At 41.7% G+C, this 20246-nt stretch overlaps 1 protein-coding gene and 1 long non-coding RNA gene across 2 annotated transcripts in view; one reads left to right on the top strand and one right to left on the bottom strand.

Annotated features, from left to right (window-relative positions):
- LOC130917822 (uncharacterized) overlaps nt 1–13927 on the top strand; it is a 29155-nt gene extending 15228 nt beyond the window's left edge. Inside the window, exons 4-5 of the long non-coding RNA XR_009063520.1 lie at nt 3547–3701; nt 13617–13927. This is a non-coding gene — a long non-coding RNA (uncharacterized LOC130917822). The remainder of the gene's footprint in view (nt 1–3546; nt 3702–13616) is intronic.
- The window catches only part of kmt2a (lysine (K)-specific methyltransferase 2A), a 132111-nt gene that overhangs the window by 71065 nt on the left and 40800 nt on the right, over nt 1–20246 (bottom strand). The window contains 3 exon segments of the mRNA XM_057839548.1: nt 3503–3680; nt 7690–10937; nt 12690–12762. Of these exon segments, the coding sequence (XP_057695531.1) occupies nt 3503–3680; nt 7690–10937; nt 12690–12762 (3499 nt within the window).

The following is a 20246-nucleotide window of genomic DNA, read 5'->3' as shown; positions in this document are numbered from 1 at the left end:
ATGTCTTACACTCATCCAGTCTTTGGTTTTGGCTTAAAGTGGGGCTGTCAAATTTATCGCATCAACGGCCGTAATAACATTAAAATATTTAACGCAATTAATGCATGCACTGCACTACCCACTCACTCAATGTCGTGTTTAGTCTATAATGGCACCATATTACGTATTCATAAAACTATAAGGCAATATAAAATGAGTAGAGAGAATTTGGGCAGCCTTTTTTTAATTGGCTAAAGCCTTACTATCCCTCTCTCAACGATCCCACGAGAAATATCGTGGGAAGTAATGTGGGGAAGAAAGGTAGTTGATCTTTTTCTTAAAGGGATCCTCTGTTTTTAAGACAAGTAATTCTTAAAAGATACATGTTAGTATGAGTTATAATAATTTGATATTAAAACCCCTCTTAAAGCTTTTGTTTTAATAAAGTTTGTAAAATTATTTTAAGTGATAGGTCGCCATTCTTGTTACGTCGCAGTGCGTGACGTCACTGGTCCCGTTGCGGAAATCCCAGCGTGTCACTCGTTAGCTTTCCCAACATATCAGCAGTTCTACCCTTCCTATTTGAACCAGATCTGAAAAGTGAAGAGCAAGACAGCACTGTCGGTCGTTCACAAGACGAGCATCAGGGAAAAATGCGTGCAGCAAATATCTGATAAGACAAAAGTTGGGCAAAACTGGTGATGCGAGAGAGTCCTGTTGGGAAGTCCGGTTGGGAGCGAGAGTGTATGCTGTCCGGTTTTATTAGCAGATATTCAAGGTAAGCATATTGCATTTTCAAACTTATCCCAATATAATTATGTAGATTGTTAGCATCCAGAGCTATCGTGTGCTTTACATACAGTACAGGCCAAAGAGCACACCTTGAGTAATCCATGTCTTGTACATTGTAACGCGTGGTAGCTAGGATACGTGTATAAAAGTATCAAAAAGGGGAGAAGCTTCCACTTATGCACATTTATTCACAAAAAATAATATTTCCACCTTGACCACTCTCCACTCGGGAGATCAGCAGTACGCAAACACGCGTTCCCTGACGAACTCCCAACATTGTTGTAAGGTCCACGTCAAGAGTTACTGTCGTCACTGTAGGATGCCATAGTGCTTTAATTATTTAGTATGATTTGGGGAAAACTCCCACGAAGAGTAGTCAACAAAAAAGATAGCAACAGTAATCCAAATCTGCGTTTTTTACTCGCTCGAAGATCCAGGAATTAGACCGATACCATGGCAATGTCGCAGCCGCGATTAGGCCGTCGATTCCACAAAATAGACTGATCCGAAAAGCCGCTTTGGGACTGACGAATCAAAAAATGGACCGATCCGAAACCAATATTGCAGATGCGGGGGGACCATCGGATCCAGAAAATAGACGGATCCCTTACTTGACTGAGGATCCAGGAAAAATGTTCGGGCGCTAGTTGTAACGCGTGGTGGGTAGGATGCGTGCATACAGGGACCAAAAAGGGGGAGAAGCTTCCACTTATGCACATTTATTCAGTAAAAATAATAATTCTACCTTGACCACTCACTTCACTCCCCTTGTTTCCATTTGACTGGAAATTGCATCCAAAAGCAGCACAACGTGGCATTTTACTTAGCGAGTTTAGGCAGCAATAAGCAATTGTTGAACACGAAAGATACCAATGACGTCATCACTGCGAGCCCGCAAACCATGGCGCCAACTAACGGTCAAAATATGGGCTAAATATTATAAAATATTGCCATTGATTTAACTTTTTATGTGTTTCTAACAACATATTTTAGTACAAGAGAACAATTGTGGTTTATTAGAGCCTACATGTATTTAAGTTAGAGATCACTTTAACACCCTAATTTATTTCTCAACGCTGAGAAGATATATGAATTGGTACCATTACGCACAGTCATGGTTACACTTCCCATCATGCATTTGGGCAGAAGTTAAATGGCTGAATTATCATTTACTGAAAGCTCATAAAAATCCACTAGATGGCAATATTTAGTCACAATTCGTCACATTTCACATTTGTCCTTTAAGAATTACAAGTCTTTCTATCCGTGGATCCCTCTCACAGAAAGAATGTTAATAATGTAAATGCCATCTTGAGGATTTATTGTCATAATAAACAAATACAGTACTTATGTACTGTATGTTAAATGTATATATTCGTCCGAGTTTTATTCATTTTTTTCTTAATGCATTGCCAAAATGTATATGATCGGGAAAAATTATCGGGAATGATTGGAATTGAATCGGGAGCAAAAAAAAAAAAAAAAGCAATCGGATCGGGAAATATCGGTATCGGCAGATGCTCAATTTAAAACGATCGGGAGCAAAAAAACATGATCGGAACAACCCTAGTATTTATATGTGTGTATCCCAGCATCCACTTCATTCGCATTGTGGTGTTCTTTACGTGAGTGTAATAACTTTTACTCTTTACTCAATTCTTTGTTTTTTACATTATGCACAACTCCCATTTTATGTTTCATGTGCAATAATCTAACTGTGACATGTATTTGTTACATGTTTAGATGCATGTTTATGCTTTATAAAAAAATTAAGTCTGAATTTTGGGGGCTGTGAACAGTAGAAGTGGGAATCTTTGGGTATGTAACGATTCGATTACGGTTCAGAGGCTACAATTCGATTATAAATCGATTATTGATGCCCCCCCCCGCGATTAGCTGCTTTAAATGTTTTGTACATTAGTTACAAAAACTTAAAATAAAATTAAAAAAAAAAAAAAAAAAAGGCCTCACAGGCTTAAATAAACGACTATTTCAGTATCAAGTTAATGACAAGCATGATGTTTAGCTACTCTCGCTCCATTCCTCATTGCGTCCTGAAGACCGCGCGGCGCGCTGAGTGTGTTTTACTTCCGCTTTACTTGACATATTTCAATAATCGGAATTTGGATGTTTGTGAATCGTTCTCGAATCTTCCACGGCTGAATCGCGAATAATCTAATAGGAAATTTCGCACACCTCTAGTGAACGGAGTAGGGTATTTACACGGAAAACACATCTCCACTTACGGAATTTTCAGGTCATGAAACAACTTCCAGAAACAATTAGTTTTGTAAGTAGAGATACCATTGTGCTGTTCAAGGCGAAATATCACAAAAAGTGTGAATACTGAAATAATGATTATGATTTTGTCTCAATTTACTTACAAATGAAATCTGGGCCTGTTTAATTGAACACAACGCCCACATATCCACAGGAAGCAATAATTACTGTGTTTCTTGTATCTGTCCCCTTAAGCCTTGTTGTACCTAGATTGATATCTCATTTCTCTGAAATAATATGCAAAGGCAACAGATGGCCATCCGATCCTTATTCTGTTGTATGAATGGTAATTGTTATATTGCACTTTCTGCGATCGAAGGGAAGTGTACTTATTTGTTCTCTGTTGTTAAATACCATAGAAAAATGAACAAAGATATTTATCAAATCGATCAATACAACAAAAGAAGGAGCCATAACATAAGCGAGTTAAACGTGTCCTCATTTTACTCACCATCATTTCCCATGGAAGACAGGATCTTCTCCCTTTCTTCCCAGGGCAAGGCACTAAGTGTGGGCATGTCATCAGGGAACACCGCGCGATTACGGCCAAGAGCCACAGCTGCACGGCGGCACACATGCTTTATCCGTGGACTGTGTACGGAGGTTTCTGAAGAGTCACTCTCTTGACCCTGCTCCCCACAACAAAACAAGTAAAACGGACATTTGTACTCTGTTCAGATGTGTCCTTGTTGTCTAGTGTGCGACCTCCACACACTCCATCTCACGACCATTCACTATATAGTAGTAAACATACACACTGTTTAATCTTATTTTGCATACTTATGCATTATACTCTCATTTATCATCTCCATATTCCTAATTTGTCATCACACATTTCTTCTCTTGCTTTATGTGAATAGTTTCTGCACCTTTAGCTTAAAGCAACACTTGTAACTTTTCAGTTTTGGTCGATTTTAGTGACGCCGGCGGACAAAAGTGGTAGTGTTTCCCATGAGGACCAGCGTATGAGCGAATAGTGTCGTAAGATCCTCATCTACTGGTAGCCTGCAGATGGATTAAACGACATTTCTGTTTCCAGTGGCTGTGTGAAGGATGAATAATGATGAGGTAATGAATCCAGTTGTGGCTAAACAATAGCATACGACGGTTAGCAACCGTGTGGCTAACCCCTTTCCTACTCGAACTCATCAGCGCTGACAAGTTTGGGTGGGGGGTGGGGAGGGCACCACAGCAACGAGTCAAAGTTGAGCCAGTGTTTATTCTTGACTGTCCTTTTGTCCTTTTTTTCCCTCTTCAGACAAAACCTTTTTGTATTTTTTGTTGCTCTGCCATCTTTGCAGATTTCACATCAAAGTGTTCGCATCGACTTCTAGCCTTAGGGGAAACGAAGAAGTGACGTATGCCGTAAAGCAGTCAGTATTTGTAGTTTTTTTTGTGTGGCAGGGTTACTGCCACCCTCTTCAAAGTTAGTGTCGTTGAAAGTGATACAGACCTTCTCAAGATATAAAAGAGGTGTCATTCAACTACATGTCATTCGACATGTCACATATGTTTAAAAATATTTATAAAGGTTGAAAAGTTACCTGGTGCTGCTTTAAAGCATTTAATGTACATACCCATTTGTAATATATGTTCATAGTAGGGGTGTGACAACATATCGAAAAGGTGATATATTGAAATACTTTGTTGCCAAAAAGGTTATCAATATGCTCTCACCGAGAATCAACACATCGTTTTAAAACATGACAGTTTTTTTTTGTTTTTTTTTTAAATAAAAGACAGAGGAACCAGCTGGTTGCCATCAAAATCTTCCATTAGAATAATGTTTACATTAGCTCACTGGCTGCTATTGACGGCGCTAGACATCCAATTCATTTTGACTGGACTGGACGCTTAGCGCCGTCAATGGCACTTAAACCAGAGCATTCATAGTCAGTCTTGTGGGCAATTACAGGTCTCTTCCTGTTAATTTTTGGGCATTTACAGGTTACTTGACTAGTTGATTTTCAGTCACTTTCTATTCATTTGGGGAGTCTTACCGGTAAGTCGCTTCCTTTTCAATGCCCCAAAATCAACAGGAAATGACGTGACATGCCCCAAAATGAAATCATTCCTGGCATTGGCTGCCACTGACAGCCATTGACGTCCAATCCGTTTGTGTTAAGGATAGCAGTGAATGAACACTCCCAGTTCAAATGGATTGGATGTCTACTAGTGATAAACTCATTCCAATTCACGGCAGAAGAATGAAAATAGCTTTCTTCCTGTTTATTAGTTGTTTTGTAGAATATCCTGGAATGATTTCCTGACACATGTATCGACAATATCGCCATATCATCAATTCATCATTATCATTAGCCTTGTATAGCAAATCGTATCACATCCTAAGGTACCTAGAAGTTCCCACCTCTAGTTTATAATCTTATTTGATTGTTTGATTTCTTTATTCACAGTTGTATTTGCACCTGATGCTCTTTTTATGCTCTTCGGGTTACAAGTAAACTGCATTTTGTTGTGCTGTACTTGTGCTATTACAGTGAAGCTGAATCTGAATCACAGACATTCATCGGTGCCAGTTTCAATGGAAGAATAGTGCCAAATGAAATATCAAGGCAAATTCTTCTAAGATGGCTTAGCCTTGCTTGTATGAGTGGAAAGACTGCCTATGTCCAAGTAATCAACAGATTTACTGTAGAAGAGGAGAGAAAATGTTCAAAGAATTGAATTCAATAACACAGGCGGTGCATATTAGATGAAGCTAACGGAATCCCCCTCAAGCAACACCCTCGTCCGTGGGACTTTCCTGCAATCAGATTTCACTTTAAGTAAATACACATATTTCTATCGATTTTGCACATTAAAAAAACGTTTCACTGTACTGTAGCTTTTAGAGGTGGGAACCTCTGGGTACCTCACGATACGATAGGATTTGTGATAAAAGGTTCACGATAGTGAGGATCTCACGATATGGCGATACAATAATTATCAGGAAATCGTTCGAAGATATTCTACTAAGCAACTAATAAACAGAAAAGCTAACTATTTTTATCCTTCTGCTGTGAATCGGAGTGAGTTTATCACAAGTCGACGTCCAATCTAATTGAACTGGGAGGGTGGCAACGAATCAACATTTCGCTGCCATCCCTCCCACTTTAAATGGGCTGGACGTGTATGGCCATCAGTGGCAGTCAATGACAGGCAGTGACTTAATTTTGGGGCATTTCATGTCATTTCCGGTTGATTTTTGGTACTGGTGCATGATAATTATTGGTCCGATAATGGGAATTATGACGTCATCCCGATAAATCCAATAACAGTATTAATAGGACCGATAATATGTACTGTGCTGGCTTTACAGTTTACACACTAGAATGGAAAATTGTTGACCATTTGCGGGGCATTGCTCCCACCTGCTGGTCAGAATAATTCGCTGCATCTATTTTTTGTTACAGTTTGGTTCACATTACAAGCTCATTCACTTACACATTGCGGTGTCAAGCGGTAGCATTGACAATCGTGAATGCTTTCTGTTACGTTTCCGCCTCGGAAATATATGTAAGTATTTTATGTTTACTATAACATATGGATGTGCAACATATGTTTGCTTCTGTGGTGAAGGGTCATATGGACAGAACTTCATAAGTTGTTGTGTTATAGAAGCCAGCCAATGCTTTAGTAGCTCAAGCTAGTTTGTTATGCTATACATATAATAGTTGTGTATATAAGTGTATTGTGCAGTTTGTTGTATATTGAGTATTGAATATGTGTATTTTTCTGTTGTACTTTCACAATATTAGTGTCTTCCCATAAAAGTAAGAAAAGACCAAGCCTTGTGGTTTATGGAAGTGCATTCATTTTTAGCTGGCTGTTGGGCAGTGCAGAAGTGAAACGCACTGTTTTGTTCATGTCATTATGAAAACTCTGGTGAGATCAAAGGCAAATCTATGTTGAATCCACCACTAGTTTTTTTTTTGTTTTTTTTAAACATCCAGGTGTTCAAAAACTCAGGTTATACATTTAAAAAATTATATATTTATTATCGGTTATCGATATCGGTATCGGTTTCAAAAAATGGATATCTTGCACCCGTAATTTTTGGTCACTTCCTTTTCCTTTTGGGGTATTTACGGTTCACTTTCTGTTGATTTTGGGTTAATGAAAAGTATGTGACTCAAGAATGTCCCAAAATTAATAGGAAGTGACTCAAAATCAACATGAAGTAACCTGTAAATGCCCCCAAAAAATGAACAGGAAGTGACCTACCTGTAAATGCTCACAAGATTGACTGTGAATATTGTGGTTTCAGTGCCATTGATGATGCTAGAAGTCCAATCCAGTCAAAATAAATTGGATGTATTCTGCCGTCAATGGCAGCCAGTGAGCTAACGCAGGCACTTTTTTTAATGGAAGATTTTGTTCGCAACCTGTTGGTTCTTTTTGTTGTTGTGATTTTTTTAACAGTGACACCTTTTTAAAACCAAATATCGTTTCTTGGTGGGAGCATACCGATAACCTTTTGGGCTAAAAAAAATCGCGATAGATCACCTTTTTTGATATGTTGTCACACCCCTAGTCGCTACCTATGACCTTTCTGAGCAAAAATGGTACAAAAAATGAATGAATACAATGTTGTTGCATGGAGAAACAGGGAGACTTTTGTTTTATATGAAAACTGACCTGGACCTTGGTTTGATCCACAGGCTTTAGCTTGCTCTTCTTTATCTCAAAGAGCTGGGCTTTGGCCTTTCTTAGAAGTCCAACTACCCGCTTGTCAGCAACAGGTTGTTTCTCTGCTTGTTCCAGCACGGATCCAAGCGAAGAGACCGGGAGATGTTGTCTGCCTGGCTGCCCTGGAAGGCTAGCCACCTGCTGGCTCAGAGCACTTTGTTTCTCTTCCTCGTTTTCCCCATCCTCCACATCTGCTCCTTTCTCACTGGATCTCCCCTTCTTAAGATACCGTTCCTTCGCAATGGAATTGGTAATGGGGGCATGGAGACTGCGCCCCTCAGAGGATGGAGTGTCTGTAACCGCATCAACTGACATTGATTTTCTTCTCCCCTGGGCCTTTTTCGGAGCAAGAGATAAAAGTGCATCTTCGGAGTCCCGACCATCTATAAACAGACTAGAGGGTGCAATGGGGGAGCCGTCTGGAGTGGTAATCTTACTCCTTTTCTCTATATCCTTCCTCCCTTCCTTTTTATTTTCCTTCTCCCTGATTTTCTCAGCATCCCTTTCTTTGTCCCTTTGAGCTGCCTCCTGAGGAGCCAACATGTTTTTCTCTTTACTTCCTTTTCCAGCTCCCCGCCCTGTGTCCTGGTCACTGGAAGGAAAGAGTGAGAGAAGTGGAGAGGAGGACGACGATGCCGTAGATAAGGGAGGTTGTGGGATTCCAGTTGGCCCTCTTCTGCTGTCAGGTATCCCCTGTGAGTTCAGACCCATGGAAACAGAAAAGTCGCCAAAAGGAGCAGGAGTTAAGGCACTAGTAGCGAGTGGAGTGGCAGAGCTCCCCGGCAAGGAGCTTTGGGTACTACTAGAGACAGAGTCAGACATCTCACACGAGCCTCTCCCCAAAGACATCTGGCCCCCGATTTGACTGCTGCGCCTGGTCATGGAGTGCGAAGGAGACCGTGTTTGGCCACGTAGTATTCCTGTAATCAGGCGTCTTTTACGCCTTGAGCTTCTGCTGGATACTGGCAACTTCTGGTGTGGTGAACGAGAACCCTGGCTGCTGCCAGAGGACGAGTGCAGTGTTACAGACTCAAATATCCTATAGTGAGCTTCACTGGCTGTAAAACGTGGTGCACGTAGCAACGGGCTACGCTTCTGGACTGGGGCATCAAAGCGGGACGAGGTGGGATGCTGGTGGTGACTGTGAGGGTGATGAGGGGCAAACAGGCGGCTCCCAGTTCCTGATCCTCCGCTTTGTGTCGGGAAGGCACCTGGAGCAGCCCCGCTTACTCCGCTGACACCTTGAGGCAGCAGGCCTACATCTTGAGCTGTGAGAGGGGGAGGACGGAAGTTGTCAAAGATTGGTTTTCTAATGAGGCCCTCCTTAGCGTACTTGGCAGAGGAAAAGTACTGGTATTCAGGGTGGGACGAAGACGTCCAGCGGAAGGTAGGCTCTCTCAAAATGGAGCGGCTCCGTTTGCCCGACATGTTGGCTAGCACTGATGACCCAGACATGAATGGAGGGATGGGGTGTGGCAGCCAAGGGGACTGAGAGTGATGTTCACTAATAGCAGCTGTACTAGATGAGGCTGACTGTGGAGGCTGTGGTGGTGTGAGGAGTGGGGGAGGTGGAGGCGAAGAGGAAGACGACGCTGTGGATGAAACTTGTTGCGAGTTTAAAAGAGAGGAAGAGGACAACAACACTCCCGTAGGTGGGCTTATGATTGGCTTTTTGGCACTGGCGGTGAGTGTCTCCCTTGTAGTCTGGCTTTGATTCCCTCGACTCACCCCTTGTCCTCTCCGTCCACGTCTACTCCTCTTGTGTAAAACACGCTCCGGCTCTGAAGGAGGCGAGGGAGGTTGGGAGCTGTGTAATACGTTGGGCTCCATCTCTATCTGCGAGGGCGGAGAGTGGTCTTCAGGCTCCGACAACGCTTGCGTGGCTTCGGAAGCCTGAGAGTCGCATGAGGAGTCATCCAGAGTGGGGCTGCTGGATCTGGAAGACTCTGCAGAGGATAGCTGCGACGAATGCTGTGACACTGCACTTGAGCCACAAGAAGCAGCGCTACTGCTGAATCGCCCATTGGCCGCATTGTCGGTATTGCTATTGAGCAGACTGTCAGTTGTTGGTGGAGCAGTAGGGGTGGGTGCTGGAGGTGCAGGAGGGGAAAGGGAGTCATTGGGAGCAGTAGTACCGGTGCTAGTGGTGGCTGCTGTAGTGGGGGCCACCGCCAACGAGGGGGAGGAAGAGGTGGTGGGTGTTGGTTGGGCAGTTTCTGAGACTGATGGGTTTGGTACCTCCATCCTCGGTATCTTCATATGAGGGGGAGGGGACAAAAAGTTCCCTTCATCTTCGATGAAGCGCTTTGGGGTTTTGATGATGCGAAGGGAGACGGTGCTGACCACAGGCATGATAAACTGCCTTATGTTCTTCAGCTGTGGCTTCCTGATACCACCTTTCTTGGCCCGCTGCAGCAGCTGTTTAGCGATAGTTGCATCAGTGCGCTTCGCCGGTGGGACAATCCTGACGGGGTTTCTGTGTCGGGGGCTTTTTCGAAGTCCTACTGCCCGGTCTGGCACGGAAGGAGATGATGATGAGGGATGATTGGAAGAGTCCTGGTTTTCCCCAGCATTCACATGAGTCAGCATGGACTGCTGTGATTCGGCGGCTCTGTCCACTCCTTTGGAGGCTTTCTGTTTTCCTTCCTCGCTTTCAGTGGAGGCGGACAGCTGAACCGCTGCCGCCTCAGCTTTGAGTCGCTCTGCTGAGGGCGGGCGTCCGCGCCTCCGCCGAGGCACACTGGGCAACGCCTTGAGCCGGGATTTGAATGATGTCAGTGTAGTCGCTCTCTTCACGTTGCTAACTTTGGATTCACCCCGCGCACCATTAGCATCTTGTGGTTGAGCAGAGCCGACAGGTGTTTTCTTTGTACCCTTTCTGTCTCTGTCCCCTTCCAAGTCCACCTTCGACTCAGACCCAGCTTGTCTACTGTCCTGTGCTGCCGCATGGCTACCTGCACTCCAACCTTTCTTGGAACCTGACGATGGGGGACGGCCTCTTCGCTTTTCCCCAGTGCCAGGTGGTCTCCCTGGCAACCTCTTGACCTTCTCAGCTGGTCTTTCAGGACTTTCAGGTTTGCCCTGTGAGGGGGTGAGAAAGGAAGAGGGGGAAAGTCGGCCTCCAGCAGCAGCTTTTAGGGCAGCAAGGGCTCGCGGTGGACGTCCTCTTGGCTTCTTCTCTTGTATAGGTGGGCCCGCTAATGAAGCCATAAACAATAAAATTAGCACAATGATTTCATTAATTCTGCATTCAAAAGGTGTAATAAATTCAGAAAAAGTAATGCAATTTACAACATGGTCGAATAAGGGTAAGATTTGAGAAAAAAACAGCTTAACATGCAAAAATTTAACCTATTCCAAATTTGTCATCCAACACTACAGTGTCAGACCCTACAATAATGGCATACATTATGACCAATTAAACCATAGATCTGTTGTCATGTTTACGATGGCCAATTTCGTTTATAAGTGTATCTAACCAAGATAAGTAACGGTTTTGTAAAAATCCAAGTAGACGTATCAAAGGCTGTCCTCACAATCAACGGGAAATACAAACTTCAGAGGATAGAATTAAAAAAATATTTAAAGGGTATGAAAACACTAAGGGGCAGTGAGATATCAATAGAACCGTTATGTGGCAAGATAACAAATATTAATAAAGTTAACAAAAAAATAAATCGCATTCATGAGCAATTATCGAAAATAGATCGAACATTACGAACATTTCCGAAAGTATTCCGGAAACAGCCGAATGAGGCGGAGACGTCATAACAAGGAAACAAAAGGTCGAGGCAGGTGCCATCGTTGTTTATCGACGAGAGAGTTGCGTTCGTGTTTCATCAAAAAAAATCGCTAAAATGGTTCAAACCTGTCATGCTATGTGGTTTACAAATAGCCATTTGTCGCAATGTAGTACCCATGAGTTTCCGAACGATAGAGAAAAAGAGCTGGACTACGCAGACAATGAGTAAAGTTCGTCAGTGCTAAGAGGGCTAATTTTGCAGACCCAGCCTCCGGCACGGTTTTGTGTGGTGCGCATTTTACACCTGAAAGCTATACGAACTATGGACAAATGAAATCAGGTTTTGCTAAGAAATTGCTGCTGAAAGCAGACGCGGTGCCCACCTTCACGCGCAGCCACCTAAATGTCCCGAGATAACAAGAAAGAGGAAGATGAGTGGCTCTGATGAGACCACCCCACCACCCCAGGCAAAGCAAAGGAGGGAAACGGCCAGAGTGAGTACTCTTTTATAATAAAAAAACATATCACGCATTGGATATAGGACTGGACACATGTATAAATTATCGCTCGTAAAATTTATAGAACAAATCCTCTAATCCCATTCATATTCGTGTTGGTTGGCAGAGCAAAAACCGATGATAGCACATTGAATGATAATTATTCTATACATTACTTTATTTTGCGGTCACGGTGTATCAGCTTCACAAAAAGAAATGCAAAACTAACCATTCGGTGTTTCTGTTGCCGCTGGTGTTTCATCAGTGTGATTGCTCCCCTCAATGATCCTTTCATTAGGCTGCATTGGCTTTCGTTTGGGCTCAAATTGATAACCCAAAACACCAAAGAAAGGTTCATAACTCTCCTCGTCACCATTAGAAGAATGTTCGTTACGTCGGATTCGTCGCTGCAACTAGAAACAAAATTGTCCGCCATCATCGCCGCCATTCAGTACTAAGCACTGAGCCGGTTGTTTCCTTATAGTGACGTCACGCACACAATATGCTAGATTTCTGGCATCTCGGGGGCGGGTCGTTTTAGCTTGACAATCGACCTAATTTCTATCATTTTCTTAGTGTTGCGATGTTTGTAATTACACGAAGTGGCATGATATGAATTCAAAAGGCATGCGTTGATGGATAAATGATGGAATATTAGCATTTCCCCAGGTGTTGTCATACCCTTTAAAAATAAAAAGTGCTTAAAGTACCTGAAGTAGTTGTTGATGTACTTGATGTTCTTTTTTGTTCAGTGCTTGTTCCAAATCCTCTAAACACCTCCTCCTATAATAAACAAACAAATAAATACTGAATGACCAACGCTATGTGGAAAAGTTGGCATCAATCTGTGTACAATTTGGTCAAAGCAAAGACCGGTTAACCAATAAATAAGGATCATGATGATTATGAAGATTTGAAGGCTTTCATACTTTCTTCATTCTTAATGACTTTAAACATGTGTGGTTAGTTCATTTAAGCAATGTGATAACCTCTCACAGGGCTTCGTGAAATTGAAGTCAAAGGGATATATTAAAGCGCAAACAATAAATCATTTGATTCATTACTGTACATGGCGAAGGTGAAAAAAATGAATTTCCAACATTCACATTGCACTCTGTGACTAACACTTAGCTAGCAATATTTCCGGGCTCCCTGAGGGGAGGCAGTCTCATGTTTAGGTGCTTGGTCATGAGTCATAAGTCACCCCAGCGCATGTGAAGGTCTCAATTGTGATTCAAGTGCTGAAGCTATGACTGAATAGGGACTGATGAAATGATTCTGACATGGTAACCTCAATGTATAAATCAGCGAGGCTGACATGATGTTGGAAATTTACTGAAAAGGCAGACTTTTGAAGAGAAAATTGACATTTAGAACAACTCGGTCAGTATGGATTGACACATTCAGCAAGACATTAATTAAAAAATGTCAGGTATTGTACAGGGTTCTTGCAAGTTTCAACCAGACTATTTAGAACAAAACCTGGAAAACTGGAAACTTTACAGCCAACCTCACTAAAAGATGTAACATCTAAAATATGTGTAAACTTTAACAAAGACAAACCTAGGTACATCAGACAAACCCTTTGTAAATTGCCATAGTGGTTAACGGATTTCAACGATTCTGCTTTCCATCAGGTGAATTGGAGGTGGTTTATACAAGACAGAAGTTCAAGAAATTTCCATTGTAAGGTGCGGCACATCTGGATGGAGGATTTCAATGAATATCCAAACGACAATGAAAGGATGCGTGGACTACATCTTGAACTAGGAAATCAAAAACGCAGTTTTACTATAGATAGCACTGCAATGTGGGCAAAGCAGAGTATCCGTGAAACAGGGCTTTGGCTGGGTTAATAATAATAATAATACATTTTACTTATAACTCACTTTACATTTGAAAAACAAATCTCAATGTGCACATTATCATGTAAAAAAATAAAATAAAAGACTAAAAATAAAAGAGTAAAAGCAAAAACAGACAAAAACAGATAAAATCAGATATAAATCAGATAAACGTAAGGTAATCAGATAAAATTAGCCATCTGATTCCAATCGAAATTGAAATGTGATTTTGGGGGCTGACTGTTCACACTATTTTTAGCAAGTGTCTAAATAAGACTGTTCAGACTGGGCCACATTAATGACACACCAGACAGGTTGCTGTGGCAATGATGGCGTCATCCAACATAGAGTGACGTCATGGACAGTAAAATCCCATCTAAGCTGTATAGACTGAGAAGCATTTTGTGCATGTCTGATATGAAACGACCTTCCGTATGTCGTTTCCGTCCGTCTCGCACAACTCAGATTTCTGTACTTTGGGACTGTTCAGACTAAAAAAATAGCCATTCAGTTTCAATCTGGATGGGCTAAAAATCAGATATTGGCTGCCAGTCTGAGCAAGGCTTTTGTGATATCGTGACACAATCTGGGATAGCTGGCTCCAACTGTCACATACCTAATCCGTTTCAAATCACCATTATATGGCAAATATGAGTGCATTTTAGGGTGGGTCCACGTCTATGGTGGGTCATAGTGCATTCCCATCAGCATTAAATGTACTGCCCTGAAATTTAGTACCTAGTATGATTTTACACATTAACCTTACTAATGACACAACTGCATAAAATAATGATAACTCTTCATTCAAAAGATATTCATTAAAGGGATTTATTGTCGTTTTGGTTAGCAGTGCATCATGCTGGGATGATTATTGATAATCTGTGTTTACCTTCAATAACATTAGGTGACACTACAGTGGAGCAAATAAGTATTTAGTCAACCACTATTTGTGCAAGTTCTCCCACTTGAAAATATTAGAGAGGCCTGTAACTGCCAACATGAGTAAACCTCAAACATCAGAGACAGAATGTGGGGGGGAAAAAAAAAAAATCAGTTTGATTTGTAAAGAATTTATTTGCAAAACATGGTGGAAAATAAGTATTTGGTCTATACCAAAAGTTCATCTCATTACTTTGTTATGTACCATTTGTTGGCAATAACGGGCGCTAAACGTTTTCTGTAACTCTTCACAAGCTTTTCACACACTGTTGCTGGTATTTTGGCCCATTCCTCCATGCAGATCTCCTCTAGAGCAGTGATGTTTTGGGGCTGTCGTTGACTTTCAACTTCCTGCTCACCCCGTGGCGTCAAAATGATAACAAGAACGGGGAGCAAAAATCCCAGAACCACACGGGAGTACCTAGTGAATGACCTACAGAGAGCTGGGACCACAGTAACAAAGGCTACTATCAGTAACACAATGCGCCACCAGGGACTCAAATCAGGCACTGCCAGACGTGTCCTCCTGCTGAAGAAAGTACACGTCCAGGCCCGTCTGCGGTTCGCTAGAGAGCATTTGGATGATTCAGAAGAGGACTGGGAGAATGTGTTATGGTCAGATGAAACCAAAATACAACTTTTTGGTAGAAACACAGGTTCTGTTGTTTGGAGGAAAAAGAATACTGAATTGCACCATACCCAATGTGAAGCATGGGGGTGGAAACATCATGCTTTGGGGCTGTTTTTCTGCAAAGGGACCAGGACGACTGATCTGTGTAAAGGAAAGAATGAATGGGGCCATGTATCGAGAGATTCTGAGTGAAAATCTCCTTCCATCAGCAAGGGCATTGAAGATAAGACGTGGCTGGGTCCTTCAGCCTGACAATGATCCCAAATACACAGCCAGGCCAACAAAGGAGTGGCTTCGTAAGAAGCATTTCAAGGTCCTGGAGTGGCCTAGCCAGTCTCCAGGTCTCAATCCCATAGAGAATCTGCGGAGGGAGTTGAAAGTCTGTGTTGCCAAACGATAGCCCCAAAACATCACTGCCCGGGAGGAGATCTGCATGAAGGAATGGGTCAAAAAAACAGCAACAGTGTGTGAAAAGCTTGTGAAGAGTTACAGAAAACGTTTGGCCTCCGTTATTGCCAACAAAGGGTACATAACAAAGTATTGAGATAAGTATTTGGTCAATACCAAAAGTTAATTTTCCTCCATGATTTGCAAATAAATTATTTAAAAATCAAACAATGTGATTTTCTGGGTTTTTTTCCACATTCTGTCTCTCATGGTTGAGGTTTACCCATGTTGACAATTACAGGCCTCTCTAACATTTTCAAGTGAAAGAACTTGCACAATTAGTGGTTGACTAAATACTTATTTGCCCCACTGTATTTGAGCTACAACCATATGCCTAATCTGAAATTTTTGATGAATGTGTTTTCATTTCAGTTAAAATGCTATTTGCTATAGGCTGCCAAGTACTGTACTGCTATACTGCAATTCTTATTCATGACTGTTAATGCAAAATGGTTTAACAAAGTTTGGCTTCAAGACTATGGAAAAAAAATAATAAAATCAACACACCTCCTTGCTCCCATTTCAAGCTTAAGGTAGATATGTAATACTGACCTCTGGCACCTACAATGTGCCTTTACTTCAACATACCTCCTTGCTCTCATTTCAAGCTTAAGGTAGATATGCAATAATGACCTCTGGCACCTACAATGTGCCTTTACTTCTTAAACTGAGAGAGTGTGTGTGCTTAAAAGCTGAGGTGAAGATGTCTTTTTATCATGTTTATTTATAGCAGTAACTGTGCAGGGATGCACTTGAGGTCTCGTTGGCCCAGTTTGCAGAGCAGCTGCTTTCAGAGGGTGGTCTCACACATGAAAACAACTACAAGCTAAGAGTAAACTGCAACCTGCCATTTCCCCCATTAAAATGAAGGTGAGACATGCATCCAAAAGTCTCCGAGCATCTTCTCCCCTACTTCAATGCTCCGTTGCTATGCAGTGCCTCCTCTTCCCCTCTCTTCACTCATGCCAATTTTCAATCTGAGCATGCGGCCGCATTCGGTGGGCGTTGTTGCAGCGCTTCAGGAAAGGGGGGCGGGGTGCCAATAAGCAACTCTGACTCGCTGCGATGTTGTGAGTAGACCTCGATGACATCACACTGCTCTATGCTGGTGTGCAGTTGCACAAGGACGGACGCCGCGCCGTATCATGGAAACCCATGTGAGCTTAAATGCATCAATCTGTCAGCTGCTCGTTCCACCATAAGTACATTTTCACCACAAGGTGGATGAAAACAAGTAAACCAAAACATTAGTCTGTGGGGGAGGGAAGCACCATCTGAGCAGGCTAACATAGGAAAGGGGAAGGGCTATGGAAGAAAATAAGACATGGAAACGAACATAATCTCGGTTATTAACAATAACATGGTGCGAAATCGTCCCCTGGGAGGATGAGAGGGGTTATGGGCCGCGACACACTCAGTCACATGCCTGCCAATCCCCAATCTAAACAGGCCTCCCACACATGACAAGCCCCCCTCGCCGTCACTTTACGCCTACAGCCGTGCAATGATCTCAACAGCAGGGGCGAGCTCAGGGAGGCATCTGCAAGATGTAAACAAACACTGGAGTGTGAGGTTCGCTCCATATGCCACCTTGATTTGTAGCAGCCAGGATGTTACTGGGAATACCAATAGGTCCCTTTAGTCATTTGTGGTTTTTTAGTTCCATTCATTATCTTAAGGGGCAACATAATGCGGATTTGAACTTAAGTCAAAACCAATGCAAACACGGCAGTTATATTTAAAATAATAGCTTCATTGAGCATTAAATGATACGTCACCCTCAAGGGCGTAGGTTTGCATAGGGACGGTAGGGACATAACACTACCAACTTTTCAGGATGCTCAAATTATCCCTACCAACTTTTAAGCAACCTTATTTGCATTATATAATGACTTCAGTAATATAGGTCATTTAGATTGTCTTCCTATAAGTTGTAAGGATAGAACTGATCCTACCATTATTAAGTGAATTACAGTACTTTAATTATGTTCAGACTTACACTAACCCCTTTTCACTCGCTGAATGTGCCAGTCCATTTTTTCCCCTCACACGCACGTTTGATTGGCTGATGAATTGAACCCCCCCACACACACACAGCCCGACAGAAATACAACTTGCCGCCTCCCCCCGCCCCCTTCAAAGACAAGAGATTAGAAGTTTTTTTCTGCCAGCAGCAGCCACTGTAAGTAATGGAAAAAGACGTCAATGTTGTGGAGGTGGGGAACGCGCCACTAATTTTGCTACTACTACAGTGCTTCAAGTCGATTTTACTCACTGAGATTTCTTGAAATATGAAAAACAGTCAGCTGAAAATAAGCTTAACAGACTTATTATAAGCAAAATGTTTGTATATTTAATCCTAAAAGAAAAACTTGTTTGTCAGAAATGTTCTTAATTCAAGAATATTGTTCAAAACATTATTTGAAAGAATTTTTTTTCTTGATTTAGGTGAAAGATGACCAACTTTTAAATGTATGGGCTCAATACGAACAAATAGTAATATTTACTGCAAGTAAGTGGAAGAATCTGACACATTAATCTGTTAAGTAGTCTTTAACACTCAAAAAAAAAAAAAAAAAAAAAAAAAAAAAAAAAAAAAAAAAGACTAGATTTAAAAAATATATATATCAGATTAAGACGTTATAAATTTGCAGTGAAAGTTAGTATAGGTCAACAGATTTATTTTGCATTAATCATTTAGCCTATCAATTAATTTAGTTCATATTGGTGAGAAATGTAGCCCCGTTCACCCAATATGTTTGGTCTTATTAATGTCCCGTCCCCAGCATAAAGTGTACATGCAGGTTATGCTGTTATATCGTCCCTAACAATATTAAGACCAAACCTATGCCTTTGGGCAGCCTAACACTTTAGTGGTCACATGCAGTATTTGTTGTGCTTCTCCTGTCTAGAATAGAGGTCGACCGCTATAGGATTTTCAAAGGCCGATGCCAATTTTGAAAAAATAGCCAGCCTATTTGCCAATGTCTAAAGCCAATTTTGTAAGCTGATATACTTTTTTTAAAGATGGTTGATTATGAAAGGTAACTGAAACACATTATATAAAAATGTCTAATTGGAGATTAAATTTCTCTACTGCTACTTCCTTTTGTAACAATGGCCAAAAGTTGATGCAAAATCACAATTATCGATAATCGTCACCCAAACAGTGAACATAAGTTATCCTATTATATCAGCCAATAGCCGCCAATCCTATCAATCCCTATATCGGCTCGATTTATTAGCCAGCCAATATATCGGTCGGCATATTATATGAAAGATCAGCACCCATACAGCTGACATAAGTTCTTCTATTATATCAGCTGAGCAGTAATGAATTAATGAATATACTGGCCAATGGCCGATCTTAAAAAAAGTCCATTTATCGGCACGATATATTGGCTGACCGATTTGTTGGTCGACCATTAGTCTAGAGCAGTGGTTCTTAACTGGGTTTTGTGAATAAGCCTCAGGGGTTGGGTAAAGGTTAAGAAATGCAAAGTCCTATTTTGTCCGCTGTCTAAATCTAGGCAAATTGGTGGTTTAAACCATGTTTTGGACTGGTTTGCCCTCAGTCTACAGGTTTTATTCAATTTCTTTCAACTGCTACCCCTTTGTCTGATGGGAGAAGAAATCTGTTTGCTCAGTGGAAGGTTGACTGGCACTTGGTATGAGGAAGTATAACAGATCTACATAAGGCAAACTTATTTGTAGTGAATTTGAAATCTGGAAGAAATTTGAAAAGGAATTCTCTTAGATGTTAGCTTGCTAGGTTTTGAATGAGTAAAAAAATTCTTCATTATGAAATTTCGAAGGGCTCGGTGAATGCACATGTGAAACTCGTGGGTTCGGTACCGTTAACAAGGTTAAGAACCACTGGTCTGGAGTTTGAATGTTCCCCCCAAAATATGCATGTTAATTTAAACGAAGAAGCTCAATTGTCCAGGTGTGAATGTGAGAGGAAATGGTTGGTTGTCATTGGGCCTTTTGATTGGTTTGCGACCAGTCCATGGTGTACCCTGCCTCTTAATCTGAAATTGCCTAGCCCAGCACACCCGCACCTCTTGATAATAAAAAAAACTAATACAGCGATCCCTCGCTACTTGGCGCTTCAAACTTCGCGTCCTCAGTCCATCGCGGATGGGGATAGATGAGCTGTCCCTCTCTTCCTCTCCCTGCTCTTTGTTGGTCTGGCAGTGAGTGCACTGGAGTTGCAAACTTAAACTTAACAATGATTGACAGACATTGATGTTTGATGTTGCCAGAGAAGCGAGCTTCAAAAGCGCCGCATGCGTCAATCATTGTTTAACTTGTTAAACAGTTGCTGTGGCAACTCATTGTGTGTAGGTGAGCAGCTTGTGCGGATTTGAGTGGACTCACTCAATGAAGGATTTAATGAAGCAAAG

This window comes from Corythoichthys intestinalis, chromosome 6, assembly GCF_030265065.1.
Source record: "Corythoichthys intestinalis isolate RoL2023-P3 chromosome 6, ASM3026506v1, whole genome shotgun sequence".
In the NCBI taxonomy this organism is placed as follows: domain Eukaryota; kingdom Metazoa; phylum Chordata; class Actinopteri; order Syngnathiformes; family Syngnathidae; genus Corythoichthys; species Corythoichthys intestinalis.
The sequence above is the reverse complement of the archived record's forward strand: the minus strand, read 5'-3'. Positions and strand labels throughout refer to the sequence as shown.